Raw genomic sequence first — 16316 nt, 5'->3', positions numbered from 1 at the left:
GGGTAAATAGTTTTGTTTTTGTGGGTATCCGTGTCAAAACCCCTTTAATAAGGCCATAGGCTCGTTAAAATATCATGGTATAGCCAGTTTTCACACTGGTCAATGAAAAATAGCCAGCGTTTATCAAGTCAATGAAAAATAGCCACTATTTTGCTGCAACAGGGACCGGTCCAGTATAATATACGGGAGTTCTGGTGCATTTGTGTACGAACTCCAGCATATTATGCTGGACCGGTATACTTTGCTAACTCCTGTAAAATTTGCGGGAGACTGGAGCACCAGTGCTCCAAACTCCAGTATATTATACTGGACAATTATACTTGCTGGAACTCCCGTAAAATTTGCGGGAGTTCCAGCATAGTTATCCCGGAACTCCCGTAAAATTTACGGGAGTTCAAGCATACTTATGCTGGAACTCCCGTAAAATTTGCGGGCGTATTTTTTTCGGATTTTGAACAGTATTTTCGCTCAAATTTAAAGTGGCCAAATTTCGATGACTTTTGAAACTTGGTTATTTTTCAACGACCAGTGGTAAATCTGACTATTTTTGAATTTCTCCCCATAGGCTCAGACATCAAGCCCAATGGGCTGGAAACTTAAAACCGTGAGGCTGATAGGTCACTTTGGGTCAGCCCAAGGCAAAGTGTGATTCCAAGCACTACTTCCTTTCATTGATAGTGCATCTAATTTTCTGCTTACCCAATCTTTTTTCTTTTTAATTACATATGAAGATCAGAGAAGGAAAAATGAAGATCATGACAATTAAATTCACACCTATGAAGGTTACCCCACAGATACCACTAAGCTAAGGATAGGTAACTGGGCCATGTTACCCTTCCAGAAGCATCAACAAATTAAAAAGACGGGAATGCTTCTCCGACCAATAGTAGAGCTCAAGAAAATTGCCAAAATTCGAGACATACACTGCCAGAGCACATAGCTGACCCAGTTTCATAATTATACAGAAAAGTTCTACAAGATTTATCTTATATGCTAACGAATCTCCAGTATAAATACCTTATGTACATGTTACTGTACAATACAAAAACAATCACCCCTTGCTATAGGCTCCCATACTGTACCAACATATCCCCAGAAGCAAGTCAAAGTGCCTTATGTACATGTTACTGTAAATATATACAAAATCACCACTTGCTATAGGCTCCCACAAAGTTCCTATCAGCATATCCCCTGAAGCAAGTCCCAAGTGGCTTGAAGGCTAAAGCTTTCCACACCAATCAAATGGTATAAGTTGCTTTCCAAACCACATATATTAACAGCCCCCATACACACCACATCATGTCTTCCCATCCGATTGAGATAGGAGATGTGTTACTCATTCAACCTGTACACTTCTGCTACTGCTAGTAGCTCACCAAATCAGATCCTGTTAGTTGCACCTGCAAAAGTGACCTCCAATATTTGTCGTAAACACTTTAGATCGTAGAGGTTAATGCTGATGTTAATCTAATCAGTAATCTCAAACTAATGCCAAACGCCAGATCGAGTTCCACATGAAACGGTCTCATAACCGTGAACGGCGGAAGAATCTCCCGGCATTTAATGGTGAATGTTTATGTGCTGAGGAAGTTGGTTGGCCTTTCGAGGAAGTAGAAAACTTAACATCCCAACCTTCAATGTTCTTAGGAACACAAGCATCAAAAAGGATTTGGCCAAGCAAAGTGTGTGCACTTAAACTGGGATTTGGACAAATAGGCAGATCTTTTCTTTCCTCAGGGGAAGAGCCAGAATCATTACTATTTTGATGCTCAGATGAACTTGGCAAGAAAAAGTGATCGTTTGGCCCCCCTGCAACTCTTCTAAAACTTATGTTTGAGTCAGCTGCTGCATTTTGGAGGTCACATATCAAGTGAGATATCTCATCATGCATATCATCCAAGCCATTTCTCTCTCCTAGTTTCTTCATTCTGCAAGTGAAAACTGAAACTGCATGAGCAAGCAGTCGATCTATAGCAGCCCCGTACTGGATTGGATCGCTCTTGTAGAGACCTGCAAGATGGCAGAAAATGTCTGATTGTGCATGTTGAAAACATGGAATTCAGAGAAAATTGGAACCAACATTATATCTGCAAGGAACATGAGACAACCAAAAAAGGGCAACATGCGCTAGATACAGGACAAATGTGCCAAAGGACAAAAAGGCAGAAGCACACTAACATTATTAGTTATGACAAGAAGAGTACATAGCAAGCGACTAGTCACAAGATTAACTGACCAGCGTGACAGGAACTCTTCCACTTTATCATTTTGACATCCGCCCCCATGTCTTGCAAGCAGTGAGCAAATTTTAACACATATTGATATGGAGCAATATCATCATTTTCGGAGCACAAAATGAGAAAGGGGGCCCCAAAACTCTGCAGCACAACAGGATAAATCAGCTAAGAGGATAACATATTAGGAACTCCTTAATGACTTCTGGCTAGCTGAAACTTACAACTGAGGAGTAAAGAGTTCGCCAATACTCAGAACGCTGGGATCCAAACCTAGTAAGGAACAAGGCATCTAGTCCAGAACTAAGCCCTTTCCCAACCAAAGAAAGCAGCTTTGTGGAGCCAGGAATCTTCAGAAATGTGGGAGGCAAAGCAAATTGTGTTCCAAAGTCCACGGAAAAATCAACAGGACCAGAATCATAAATTTGACCTGAGATGCAGTTAATGGCCAGTTGGCTGTCCTCCTGAAAAAGAGAATGAAGGATTTAAAAAAAAAAACGTTATATGCTATCAATAACTCATCCCAGGTGAAAATATAGATCTCTGAATACATAGCAAAGCATGTATTCCAAACTCAAAGCACACTCAAAGAAGTGCCTACCAGATGAATGTGAGCTTCACATCTCCCTTTAACAATCTGCATCAAATGGAAAGTGTTAAAGCATTGCTCTCAATAACAGCAGACTAAGAACTTTATCCTCCTTAGGTCTACATAATTTTTCAGTCAAACCCAAAAGAGATCACTACGAGGTGACATAGGAGGTGTAAATACACAACAGAAAATATGCATACAAACAAAATGGAACTGTGTGCATCAAAAAGTCTTGTGGGTGATTGTCGAAGTCACTATACCTGGAAAAACTTATACATGCATGCCTTAGAACCACCAGATATAGCTGCAACAACTACTGGACGAGGCCGACATCTTAGTTCCTACGCAGTTAAAAATAAGAATATTAGGACATGAAAATTGGAAATTTGGGCCAAAAATTTACTGATCTACTGCATGTTCTGGCTATATCATTATAACAACATCTTCGCTGTGAATTTCACAAACAGGGTTTTATAAATCAAACTCTTAATTTACACGTGTATTTTAGCCCCCGTCCAATTTCCCTCACATTTTCACATATGTGGTTGTTATGCCATTAACAGTCTCATACAGTCAGCGAAACTCTATAGAACAAAGTATACCAACATCAGCAAAAGCACAGGTGAAAAGCTAACCTTTACGAGCTCTCTTAGAAGAGAATATGCCAGTGATGTAGCCTTCTCAGTTATGAATCTGCACAAAATTATCCACGGAGTCAATCTTTTGAACTACCGACTAAAGAGAAATCAACAAATTATATTCATCGGTGCATGCTGTTCGTGATGCAGCCGAAAACAAGGGGGAAAAACCCCTGATCACAATGTGTTAAAGATAGCCAAAAAAAAAAAAAAGAAATCAACATATCATCAAAGTCAGATTGATGACCATGCCTATGAAAGCATCAAGAACAGTGATGCGTCACATTCAAATTTCCAACTTGTTGACGCTTCAATTGTTAAAATTTTCCATCACTACCAAATACACAGAGTGCCTCATACTAGCACGATAAAATCATACTGCTCCTACACAGGGAATCACATAAAATCTCCACCCTACCCTATCCCCTGACCCATAACTTCTTTATTTTCTCCTTGAATGACACTAAACGCAAGATAATCCTTAGCCAAAACAGATATTCCCGAAATCAGTCTTTACCAGTCCAACATCAAGTGTATCTCACCTTTTTCTTGAAATTTCAAATGCTTCATATATTAGGTAATGTTATATGGCAAGCCTGTTTTCTAAAGAATCTAAGCTCTCATCTGTAGAAAGTTGGCCAAAGATTAATCTGCGCTTGTACAACACCGAGCACAGTAGTCCACTAAGTTTACCAACAACAGGAAATGCATAAGTCATTAGATCCTTGCATCCTTTTTGGCTTACCACTATCAGTCATAGCCAATGTCCTTGTAAAACTCCAGCATGCTCCCTTGCACTACCACAATCGTAAAATACCAAATTTTAATTAAGCTTTTTAATAATCTAAAAGAAAGACGAATCGCCACATACAAAATGTGCCTAATGTTCTTTTCTATGTGAACTCACCACGAAACCATTAAAACTAAAGACACCTTACCTCTGGTTAAACACAGACCAACTTTTAGTACTTAAACATGACCACTTAGACAGATTTAAAATACATAAATATGACCACAAATTATGACAACCTACTACATAGTCAGTAATAGGTTTGCGGTTAACTAAATTCAATTCAGTATTAACTCTCCTAATTTAGCTTGATTTTTGATAAAGTACCACCACGAACACAGAACAAATGGAACGATACAATCACATTATTTGCGCAATCTCACTCAGAGAGACACATACTAATCCTAAAATAAGAGTTAATTTGAGCTTACAGGGTGGTGAAATCAGCAAGGCAGACAAGGGTAGTCCAACCAAGGGAGGCATAAAGATCAACGTAATACTTCAATTCAGCTTCCTGAATCGAAACCCAGGCGAAAATTATCACAATTCCTTTGACCTTTTCTTCCGAATTCCTATCATTTCGATCCCAGTAAAATCTTCCACCGTCGATTGACATGTCAGAATTAAACCCTAACTTTGATGAAATTGAAGCAATTTGGTAAGTGGGCGCGATAGGGATGAAGGTAGAATGTGGTTGGGTGGGTGGGTGTAGTTGTTGGTAATGGATCGCGATATTGCGCACATGTGCCACCTCAGAGTCTAAGCACGCGTTAGGATGATTATCCTCCGCCACTACAGCAGAAGGGAACACAACGGCGTCGTATCTACATAACTTGTGCCAGTCAAGCGTCTCCTATGCTGATGTGGCAAGCAGCACTACTTGGATTTGGATATGGTTCCCCCTTAATACTCGGCTAAAAGAACGAAGGGTCAAAAAATATCAGCTAGATGAACACACTTATCTTTTTCAAAATAAAAAAAGGAATATTCGCATCTTGTGTCTGTACCTAACAAATGAATGCAAATATACAAGAATATGTGTAATTTATAACTTTATATTTTTTAGTTATGATTAGTTAATACAGTCACACATCTCTATAACAATATCCTCATATAACAGTAATTCACTACAAAAATTAGTATGTTTTTCTTGGAATCGATTTTTATATTATGTTATATTATATTTTTTTTATAATAACGCTTCACTATAATAGCCAAAAAATCAGAACAAACAAGGATGTTATAGAGAGGTTTAACTGAATGTAATTTTACTTTGATTTATAATTTCTTAAATTAAATTATTTAATCTAATGCAAAAACTGGGAAAGAGAGAGAGAGGGAAAAAACAAGAACTAGCTAATCCTGAAAAAGGTTATATACTCCCTCCGGTTCACAATAAGTGTCCAATTTGCTTTTAGCATGCTCATTAAGAAAAATACTAAATTCTATACAAAAATACCTACTATGACTAAAATACCCCTACTTAAACATTTAATGTGAGGAGTAAGAAAACTTTTTAGGGATATGTACATAGGGGTTATTTTGTAAAAACAAATTGAATTCTTTCTTGATTACATAACTAGACACTTATTTTGAACCAAATGTAAAAGCAAATTAGACACTTATTGTGAACCGGAGGGAGTACTATGTCTACTGTTTCAGTGTCCGCTGTAATCAACTACGAATAATTGTCGGTCTAAATGAGTAGAAAGATGTACTAGATAAAATGTATAATCACCCTAGCATTCAATTAATTAAGCGCTTGCAGATAATATTGTAAAAATAGCATGGTCTAGCCAGTTTCTGCACTGGTCATTCAAAAATAGCCAGCGTTTACCAAGCCAATGAAAAATAGTCACTATTTTGCTGCAACAGAGACCGGTCTAACATAATATACTGGAGTTCGGTGCACCTATGTATGAACTTCCAACATATTATGCTGGAACTCCAACACACGGAAAGTTCCAGCATAATATACTGGAGATTCAAACATTTGTGTATGAACTTCCAGCATATTATACTGGACCGGCATACTTTGCTGGAACTCCAGTATATTATGCTGGAGTTCTAGTGTACTTATGCTAGAACTCCATCATATTATGCTGGAGTTCCAACATACTTATCCTGGAACTCCAGTACAATATGCTGGAGTTCAAGTATACTTATGCTGGAACTCCAACATAATATACTGGCGTATTTTTCGGGTTTTGAACAGTATTTTCGCTTAGATTTATCATTACATGAAAAGTGGCTAAATTTCGATTACTTTTGAAATTGGGCTATTTTTGAACGACCACTTGTAAATCTGGTAATTTTGAATTTCTCCCGATAATATTTCCTTGTGTTTGGACATAAATAACATTTTGGGTTGTTTTTGAATTTTTATGAATAATCTGAGTGAAAATTTTGAAAAACGGTTTTTTGGAGTTTTTTAAATTTTTGAAAAATTCCAAAATTTACCTTCAAGTGAAAATTAAAAATTTTATGGCCAAACACTGATTTCAAAAAAAGTGAAAAAATTTTGAAAAAAAAGTGAAATAATTCTTATGTCCAAATGGCTCAAAATGTTTTACTTTTGCTTTGACGTAAGACTAGACTTTGGTTGTAACCAATACCAGTAGTCGTGCCCGCGCGATGCGCGGTCAATATTAAAAATATTAATTAAATTAAAAGGTGATCGGGCTTGTTTGAACAAATTAGATCGTATTGCTTTAATAAATTTCAGTTGCCATCTTATTTGTCAATGTAATATACCTAATAATAAAATCGCTATTAAATTAAAGGGACTTATATAGTCGTTGAATAACTTTTTTATTCTATATTTTTCTTTATTCTATTATCTAATGTTTAGTATTTTTACATTGTTAATAAAAATTTTATTAGCATATTACTTTATTTAAATTTTTGTATGATACTTTCTTTCTATAATATAATAGAATATACATATTTTTAAATTTTTATTTTATTATATTTTCTCAATAATATTTTCTGAATAAATAAACTTTTTATTTTTAAAAGAAAACAAAAATTATTTTTTTTAAAAAAAATAACAAAGAAATATAAATTGGCTGGTTTTTATTTTTTGTAATTTTAGTTTTTTATTTTAAAAACTCCAACTTGAAACTACTTTCCAATTTGAATGGATTTTTTTTTAATTTTCGTTTTTAATTACAAAATATTTTATTTTATTATTTTATAGATATTTAAATTCTGAAACAATAATCAATAACTAATTATTAACTAAATAACTAATTATTAACTACTTATGCCATGTGGCTTTTTTCTAGGCTGCCACTTGGCTTAAGGAGAGGGTTTTTTTCTCTCCTTTTAATAAGATATAGAAGATTAGCATCTAATGGACAGAGTAATTAAGTCGCAAATTGTACCATTTTACTCCTTTAATGGACCTAAATTGCGATTTCACCTCCTATTCTTAAGATTTTAATACATTTCCAGTTGCCACACTAATCCCTTATGTTAGACATAAGGCCAAATTTATCATATGAGATGTGAAGTATCCTATTTAATTTCCTTTCTAATCACGGGATGAAGGGAAGGTAGTATTTCGTAAACTCTTGTTCACAGAACAGAGCAACATGGCAAAACTCAATGTTGTAAAACTGGTAGTGAACTTGGCTAGGAAGTTTTATTGAGTTTACAAAATTATCAAGTAGAAAGTATCATATGCTTTGGTATGAATAACATCAATAATTAGGGGATTGAAGTTACATTCTAATGGTTGTTTATCACGAAGGATCAAACGAGTAGGTATGAGCTTTAGAAATTGCGCATTGGTGTCAAGTTAAAGTAAGAGCAACAAAAGATAGAAATAGCTTAGATGCATTAGAAGGAGTTGTGAATATCGCGATAGATACGAGGGAGAAGGATTTTAAAGGATCGGGGTGGAAGAAAATTCATTTACTCGCATTGGATATTTGTATTAAATCGAGCATTTTTCATAATAAAAATCTATATTTATATATATATTAAAGGAATAAAGTTACTATATATAATTGGCATTGTAGTTAAGCCAAGTGGCAACCTAATAAATGCCAATAGTATATGATAACTTTATTCTATATTTAACTATGTTAGTCAAATACAAATACAAGTAATATATATATATATATATATATATATATATATATATATATATATATATATATATATATATATATATATATATATATATATATATATATATAGCTGAATTTGAATTAAAGGATAATTTTGAATATAAATAAATTTTTTAAATTTGAATTAAAATAAAAAAGAAATTTATCTTTAGTTATCATGCTATCATACTTAATTCGGTTAATGATCATATGCAATCATATTAGGAACTTATGTTATCTATGCTAATTATTTAAATACAACTTTGCCTCTGGCAAACAAGAAAGAAAAAACTACTCCATATGATCATAAAACTCTTTTACATTTAAAACCCTATAATTATAGTTCTTAATACACTCTTGCTAGATTTGAATAAAGCGAATTTCTTTTAAAATAAATGTAATATATAGGGTACACGTCTATGTTTATCCAGATAACAAAAAAGAGTTTAAAAATCGAATAAAAATTACTTACATATATAATGAAGTAAACTTACATGCTAGAGAAAGAAACATCACAAAAATCAGTCAATATTAAAAAAAAAAAGTTATGTTTTTCTTTTCTTTTTGAAGAATATTTGTTTGAAGAGTCAATTTATATAAATGAACATAAAACAAATAATAAATTTTAACTATACAATTTCTATCGTTAATTTAAATTTAGCACCTTCTAGAAATTGAAGGGTATAAGCTGAAACCCCTTCAATTAGCTGCAGTCAAACCAAGGGTATAATATTTTTTTTTCGTTGAAGAATATTAGTTTTGAATCATTAAATTACGTGAAAGGTTTTTTTGTTTCTCGAATTCAACAAGAAGGATATTGGTTTCTAATTGATAGTTTCTATAGCTATTCAAATGTAACAAAAAGTATATTTTTAAAAAAAAAATGGTATGACGTGAATATTTTCTTTAAATTAAATTATTTCTAAAAAACTCTTTACTTTGTTCTACTTCAAAGATAAGATATTTTTGAGTTTAGTAGAGAATCTTTAAATTTATTATGATAGAAGTCATATTGTGGATAAATCAAGAAAGCGAAATCTTATAGAATATTTACATAAATATCCAGCCAGATTTATTGTTTACTTTTTATAGCTAATGTAAATAGATGTTATACGGACAACACATGATTATACACATATTATATATGGATTATATATAAACTACATATCCTTTAATTTTTTTAATTTAAGTGGTTGGGTGAGCACCTATTTAGGTTGATTAGATAAAGCCAAAAGAAAAATATGGAAGAATTTCAACCAAATACTAAAAATACAAATAAAGTTCTTATGTAGACAATTCTATTAAAGCTCATCCTTTTATAGCGAAATAAATTATTTTTTTGCAACAAAAGAAATAATGATATAAAAAATAAGATAAAAGAAAATAAATATAGAAAATAATGTATGAAAATCTAAAAACCAAAAATGAGAGATGACAACGAATTTCTTATTATGTTTCGTCTTTGTTGCGTATGAAAAATTTGGAAGCTGATCTCATCGATTTTAAATGTTATTTTCAACTCAAATACATAGATTATAAGATAAGGATATCTAAGGATATTTTTTTTCATTTACATTGTGTGTCGTTTTTAAAAAATTACTATTACTAACAAACTGAAATAATATTCGAATTTAAATTTAAATGCAATTTGAGTAGTTTGCATTGAGGTTAAGCCAAGTATGGTGTCGGAAAAAAAAAATTACTTGGCAATTTTAAGACAATATATGCAATATTATATAATAACAATCAACTAATTTAACATTTAATGATTCAAAGAATTATTTTTTTGTATATATATGGTATTCAAAATTCAAATCTATGGCTAGAGATATTGATAAATTTTTAGACTGCCGATTAAAGAATCATTTAAATTTTTAGATAGCCGATTAAAGTGAATTTTAATTTAAGGATATATCTTCACTTGCATCATTATAAAGATAATCATTATTGAAATATGTATAAAGTTTTAGAAATTGAAATTTCAAAATAGAAATATTTTATGAGAGATAACATCATACCAAATAAGAGTTTAAGTCATAGTAAAAAGAGTCACGTCGTAACGAAAAATCGTTCATATTGTGTCATCCTTTGTGCTTTGCCATAAATACGAGTTATTATTTCGCTTTGTGGCTATTTTTAGGTTCCAATAACACAAATAAGAATAGTGCAAAAATAAAATTATCACTATGAGATTTGAGAAAATGTTAGTCTTCTCTCATGTAGTATTTTTTAATTAATATCTAACGATTATCTATAATTATCTAGAAGGTTTAAATTTAAGGTTATTTATATATAATTCAAACAACTCAGATATTTAACATGCTTAATGTCAAATATCAAAATGGAGTCATACCGAAAAAAAACCACTGGCTAAAGAATTTTTTAAATTTTTAGATAGCCGACTAAAATGAGTTTTGAACTAAGGATAATATTTTCACCTACATTATTACAAAAATAATTATTATTGAAAAATAAAGTTTTAGAAACTTAAATTTTATAATTGAAATATTTTTTAAAAGATATCAACACACCAAATAAGAGTTCAAGTAGTAGTAAAAGAGTCAAGTTGTATCCAAAGAGTCATTCATAGTCTCAACCTTTTGTTTTGCCATAAATATGACTTATTGTTTTGCTTCTTGACTATTTTAAGGATCCAATGACACAAACGAGAATGGAACAGAAAAAAATAGAATTATAATTAGGAGATTTCAGAAATGATTAATCTTTTTCATGCGGTGTTTTTTAATTAATATTCAATGATTATTTATATCTATCGAGAATTTTTAAATTTTAAAATTATTTACATATAATCTAAATAACTTAAATATTTAATATGGTTAGTGTCCGCGCATCCACGCGGGTGCTAATACTAATTACAATGATAATCATATAATAATTAGTCATAGCTAACTGATGCAACCTTATATAAATATATATGTTTGCTTTCATTAGTTTGGGACAAAAAGAGACGAGTAAGATATTTTTTCTAGGTCCCTTAATTTAATTTAATTTTTATTTACCTTTATTGATTGTTTCTTGGAAAGGAAGGTTTTCCAGGGTGTTGATGCATCAACACGCATTTTACATGCTTAAACATAGTACCTCAAGTTAGAATATTGAAAACCTTCACTGCCTAAAAAAATATACTCTATATGTACTCTTTTTTCTTATCTTATAAGATAGTAGTACTTTACTTGAGCGGTTACACAATTTTTCTTTAATTACAATTTCTTAAACATGCTCTAGTTTTACTAAATATAAGAATTCGTTGCTGCACTTTAATTTTTGTTTGAATTCGTAAAAAAGAATTATCATGAAGTCGACATTTTTCTGGGATCGGGAGAGTGACACATTATTCTGATATTGATCACCAAACAGCAGAAGATTATTCCACTATATGATTGACCACTTTGTACTGGATTGTAGGGTTGAGTCTGGGCATTTGTGACAGTGTAACTGGCAGTAGCTTCAGCCGAAAAGCAAAAAGAAAAAAAGAAAAGGAAATATTTACCACTAGTAGTCGAGTACAACTAAAAACTTATGGTCCCAACCCCCTATACTTTTGTCTGCTACTACTAATTATTAGGGAAGAAAAAGATAATAGAAGCACTGAAATCCATTAGAGATAAAAAGTGCATTTGTAGTGATGAGAGCATTGTAATCAGTTTCGTGATCAGTTAAAAATGGGAAACTAACTGTTAAAAACGAGGACCAACCTTCCTTCCTCTTCTTTGATCCAATGTGGATTAAATATTTACAACATTCCTTCTTTTTTAATTAATCTCTATTTTAAAAATCTGTATGCATCAGATCCAAAGCACATGGAAGTCAGCTGACCCCCACTCCTCCACGGCACGTGCTCATCTCCTCCTACTTCTATACATCGATGTAGCAAAATAAAAATATACTTTAAATATGTTTAGAGCAAGATTTTGAGCTCAACTTATTGTATCGTAAAAGGAATTTTCATTTACGTCCAATTCCTTTTTTCTTATTTTTTACATAGATAACAGGAAAATCGATAATTCATCAGATCACGGGAATACAAATTTTTTATATTACTATTTATATTGTGGAATATTTGCTGGCAACTACTCTAAATAGTCCAAGAACAACTCTTTTCTAATGTACTTTTTCTCTTTTCGTCGCTCTCTTCTAGTGTATTTGACTTACATATTTTAAAAGGTACAAATTCATATAAAATGCAGTTTTAGAACTCTTTTTTGATACTCGCATGTGATTGGTGGACTTCTCTAGCTTGACACAAGGGTCCCATGAAAAAGGGACATACATTTGCTTTGTACTTCTTCTCACATTTTTCTTCCTTTTCCTTTTTGGTTTATTTTGTAAAAGAATTTAAAAAAAAAAAGAAAAGAATAAAGTATCAAAAGAAAACTTTATGCCAAGAATCATACAGATCAGCAAGCGAAACGGCGCCCAAGTTCTATGCACCTTATTTGCAACTGGCTTTCACCTTTCTCCATTCTTGGCAAATTTGACTATCTTTCTCTCATTTGTTTGTACTACCAACAGTTTATCATTTTATCACCCCTCCAATATGTTCAATACTACAACAGTTGACTATGTCCTTTTAACTGTCTTATCCAACTAGGAGTACTATTCTTGCAAAAACAAAGCAAAACAATCTGATCGATTATTGAACTCAAAAAGAAGAAAAGAAACAGAAAATTAATTAAAAGGCATAATATTGATGAAACAATATTATCCCCACAAACCAGGCCGGTGCAATTTACCAAGACTAGCAAATTAAGCAAACCAGATATATCCATATTCCTTCTGGCCGGTTGGGAAATCACATTTAATTCTTTCCATCAAATAGCATGGCCATGATCTTCCTAAAAGCTAAATGACAAAATCTTTAATTAATCCTCTCGATCTCAAGTCCTTTCACATGCCCGACGAAAAAGAAAAAAAAGAATAGTTGAATGGGCACTAACCAAATAGAATTATAGAATCATCTCGTGATATTCCAAGCAGAAAAAACAGCTTTCAACATTTACTCACTTCGTTACCCTCTCCCCATAAATAAGCCAAAATACACCCAACACAAAATAAGCGTCTCGACATCTATATTTAATTTATAAAAACAAAGTGGATACTACAAGCTTATAACTTATAGAACAATTTCAACACAAAAAATGAAGAAGACAAATTTATGCTAATTAGTTGTATTTCAAATAAAAATTCCAGATCCATGTCCAATTTCCCTTGCCCAACACAGATAATCACTGGTTTGCCCAGTCTGTTACAGTGTACTTTTACCATCCAAAAACAGAATCAAACAGCATATGCAATTTTAATGCAGATAGTTCCTACTCATGGGGAAGGTTGCAGATTGCAGAAAGAAGGTTCAGTTATGGCACTACTAAAATCAAGGGAGCTTCACATAAATAGCTTCTTTACACTGATATGGAAAGGCAATTGGCTGTACACCGATAAAGTTAAACTAAGCTGAAACAGTAAATAGTAAATGCTGATCTAAAACTAGAAATGGAAAGAAATTTAAAGGTCCAAAGTATTGGATTCCTAATTTTTTGAAACTCGCCGTGTAACTTTCATGAACAATTGTCATCTCCTTTTCTTCATTGATTAATAATTCATTCTTCAAGGCTTCAAAATAACCCACTGGTAACGTCCCTTTAGTGGCACGTCCTTCGCGATATCGTAATTGTACCTGCAAAACCACCATTACCAGGAAATCATTACTAACATATTATCTCCTTTCTTTTCTAAACCTTTTTTGGTCGCACTAAAATGAGCTGGTGGGGTGTACGTTTCTTATCATGCGCACCCTGCAGCTTTTAGCACACACTTACTTTTCTGCGAATCTTTTTTGCTCGCGCTTTTCCGCTACTGAAAAAAACTCTTCGATCTCCACTTCTGATGGAACCTTCGCCGCAGACGGCGGTTTCCGGTGAGCACTGACGGCTGATGAGGATGATTTCTTCGTTGTCGTGGATAATGACTCCATTTCTTCCGAGTCTCCGCAATGCTCAGTTGGTGGATTCGGCTGATCAATTGGCTTGAAATTTACACTGCTTCAAAAGAAAAAATTGACGAACCTACGTAAATAAACTAAGATAAAATGGAAACGCTTTTCTGTACAGCTAAATACACGTAAAACAAGCAAGTAGTAGTGGAGAAAATTTTGTTACGGTTTCCAGTTGGAAAATGAAGAGACAGTACTCACAGCCAAAGAAAAGAGAATTTGCCAACTAAAATTATGGAAGGAGAAAAATAAGTACTGGAACGTAATGTTACCTGTAGCCGCCGTTAAAAGAAGCTGAATTGTCAGTTTCGAATCCTTCGGCCTGCAACATTTCAAAATTTAAAACCAAAATTTTTGAATTTACTCAAGCAGTTATGGCATATGAGAAACGACGGTTTAAATAAACAATAAATTGGAAGTAAATGCGTTTTAGCATTTAACTCGCCTTCAGATCTAACGATTTCAAATTACTCTTCACAACTTCACCAGACTCATAACAAGTACTCGAGCACTGCGAATTCGTCGGAATATGAACGGACGTTACAGATGTAGCCGGCGAAGCTGAATTCTCACTAAAATCAACGTTAGAAGCAGCATCAAATTTTCTTCTCTTACTTGAGCTCAAAGAACTGGAAATAACCTCCACGTCTTCTCTTGTTCTCGAACCTCCATGTCCAATTTCCATAACCTTCATCTCTCTGATTTTCTCGCATTTCCTTAGAAAATCACCCATTTCCTCAAGTATTTTACATGAATATGATTATGAATATGTGGAGTATATAAATATGCATTTACTTTGAGCTAGGAATGAAAAGTGACTCGAAAGAGCTTTCTCTTTCTGTCCCTCTCAGCGCAGTGACAGCTGAAATTAGTTAGAGACCAGAGGAGGGGCAAAATGGGAATTTTAAGAGACTGTGGATTTGATCGGAGGGTGGAGATTAAACGAGACGGTTACGGGAGAGAAACATGTGGTCCTAGCTCCGTTAACGGTGACAGCAAGCACATGGCAATGCCGTTAAGAAGATCTGTCCGTTTCGTGTGAGGAATGATTACCGATGGATATTCGAATCAGTTAGTGACACGTAAGGGGGTTCACGTTAGGGTGAATTGACTGGCTGATTCCGGTTGCGTTAACCGGGAATCAAAATGGGGAAACCGAGTCGGGTGGAAAGTTGGTTACTTTTGTTTGGTAAAAAATAGCGTAATACAAGTTGCAGAACCAAACCGTAGTACAGAATTTCATGCAGTTCGTTTCCATATTGCCTTTCAGGTAAAAAGTTGGCAGGGCTATTTCATCTTTTTTATTTTATTTTGTTTTAAATTTAATTTTAGTTTTTGAAATAATAATTTTCTTTATTTTCAACTTCTACTTACCGAGTTTTATGAGGAGTTGAATGTGAAGTACTATTTGGGATATGAATGAGGACTTAACTTTCGTTGAAGTACTAGTCTTCTTTAAAGTACCTATTGTAGTGTTTTTGAAGGTTTTTTTCTCAATATAATTATATTAAGTAAATTGTCAACTTTTGATTCCTAATTTATCTTTATTATATATGGTTCGTGGTCCAAGAACACATGACTTCACGGCTTTTCAGAGGGGAATTTTCGAACTTCACACACAAACTCTTCCCCTGGCATGAGACGAATTCAACTTTTGGATCTTCTTCTACAAATGTGTGAAGTTTCAAATTTGTCTTTTTCTATATCTAGAGTGGAATCGGAATAAAAATATTCGGCTAAGTTGATATGATCATAATCAGAGGCGGAGTTAGGTTTTTAATTTTATGGGTCATGAATTTTAGAAGGATGGCTTCACGGAATTCATCAAAAATAGCCTCTCTACCTCCATAAGGTAGTAAGATTTGTGTACATCATACCCTCTCCAGACCCCACATATGGAATCACAACGGATATGTTATTATTTTTGTCGTTGTAAT

The 16316-nt window shown here is 33.2% G+C and overlaps 2 protein-coding genes across 3 annotated transcripts; both read right to left on the bottom strand.

The window, feature by feature from the left end:
• Positions 873-5158, bottom strand: LOC109235401. The gene is made up of 7 exons (XM_019401528.1): positions 4686-5158; positions 3462-3519; positions 3087-3167; positions 2836-2871; positions 2459-2698; positions 2237-2378; positions 873-2010 (listed from the first exon to the last, which is right to left on the bottom strand). The coding sequence occupies exons 1-7, from the start codon at positions 4868-4870 to the stop codon at positions 1526-1528; spliced, it is 1227 nt and encodes a 408-aa protein (XP_019257073.1). The 5' UTR covers positions 4871-5158; the 3' UTR covers positions 873-1525.
• LOC109235269 (cyclin-dependent kinase inhibitor 7-like) lies at positions 13745-15245 on the bottom strand. Of its 2 annotated transcripts, none has more exons than XM_019401355.1 (4): positions 14825-15245; positions 14652-14701; positions 14207-14428; positions 13745-14064 (listed from the first exon to the last, which is right to left on the bottom strand). In XM_019401355.1, exons 1-4 carry the CDS (start codon positions 15110-15112, stop codon positions 13995-13997), a joined length of 630 nt encoding a protein of 209 aa, XP_019256900.1. In that variant the 5' UTR covers positions 15113-15245; the 3' UTR covers positions 13745-13994. The 2 variants fall into 2 exon arrangements, with proteins under 2 accessions (XP_019256900.1, XP_019256965.1); XM_019401420.1 differs by having other exon boundaries at positions 14207-14425; positions 14825-15244.

Source organism: Nicotiana attenuata, chromosome 1 (assembly GCF_001879085.1).
Source record: "Nicotiana attenuata strain UT chromosome 1, NIATTr2, whole genome shotgun sequence".
Classification (NCBI taxonomy): domain Eukaryota; kingdom Viridiplantae; phylum Streptophyta; class Magnoliopsida; order Solanales; family Solanaceae; genus Nicotiana; species Nicotiana attenuata.
Note: the sequence above shows the minus strand (reverse complement) of the source record. Positions and strands in the feature narration are given on the sequence as shown.

Excerpts from the sequence above, each read along its gene's own strand:
- LOC109235269 (XM_019401355.1), bottom strand. The coding sequence starts at position 15,112 with ATGGGTGATTTTCTAAGGAAATGCGAGAAAATCAGAGAGATGAAGGTT. Across the intron at positions 14,702-14,824 it reads TGAAATCGTTAGATCTGAAG|GCCGAAGGATTCGAAACTGA; the intron begins GCGAGTTAAATG and ends GAAATGTTGCAG. Across the intron at positions 14,065-14,206 it reads CAAAAAAGATTCGCAGAAAA|GTACAATTACGATATCGCGA; the intron begins GTAAGTGTGTGC and ends GTGGTTTTGCAG.
- LOC109235401 (XM_019401528.1), bottom strand. The coding sequence starts at position 4,870 with ATGTCAATCGACGGTGGAAGATTTTACTGGGATCGAAATGATAGGAAT. Across the intron at positions 2,872-3,086 it reads GCATGTATAAGTTTTTCCAG|ATTGTTAAAGGGAGATGTGA; the intron begins GTATAGTGACTT and ends CATTTGATGCAG. Across the intron at positions 2,379-2,458 it reads GAACTCTTTACTCCTCAGTT|AGTTTTGGGGCCCCCTTTCT; the intron begins GTAAGTTTCAGC and ends GTTGTGCTGCAG.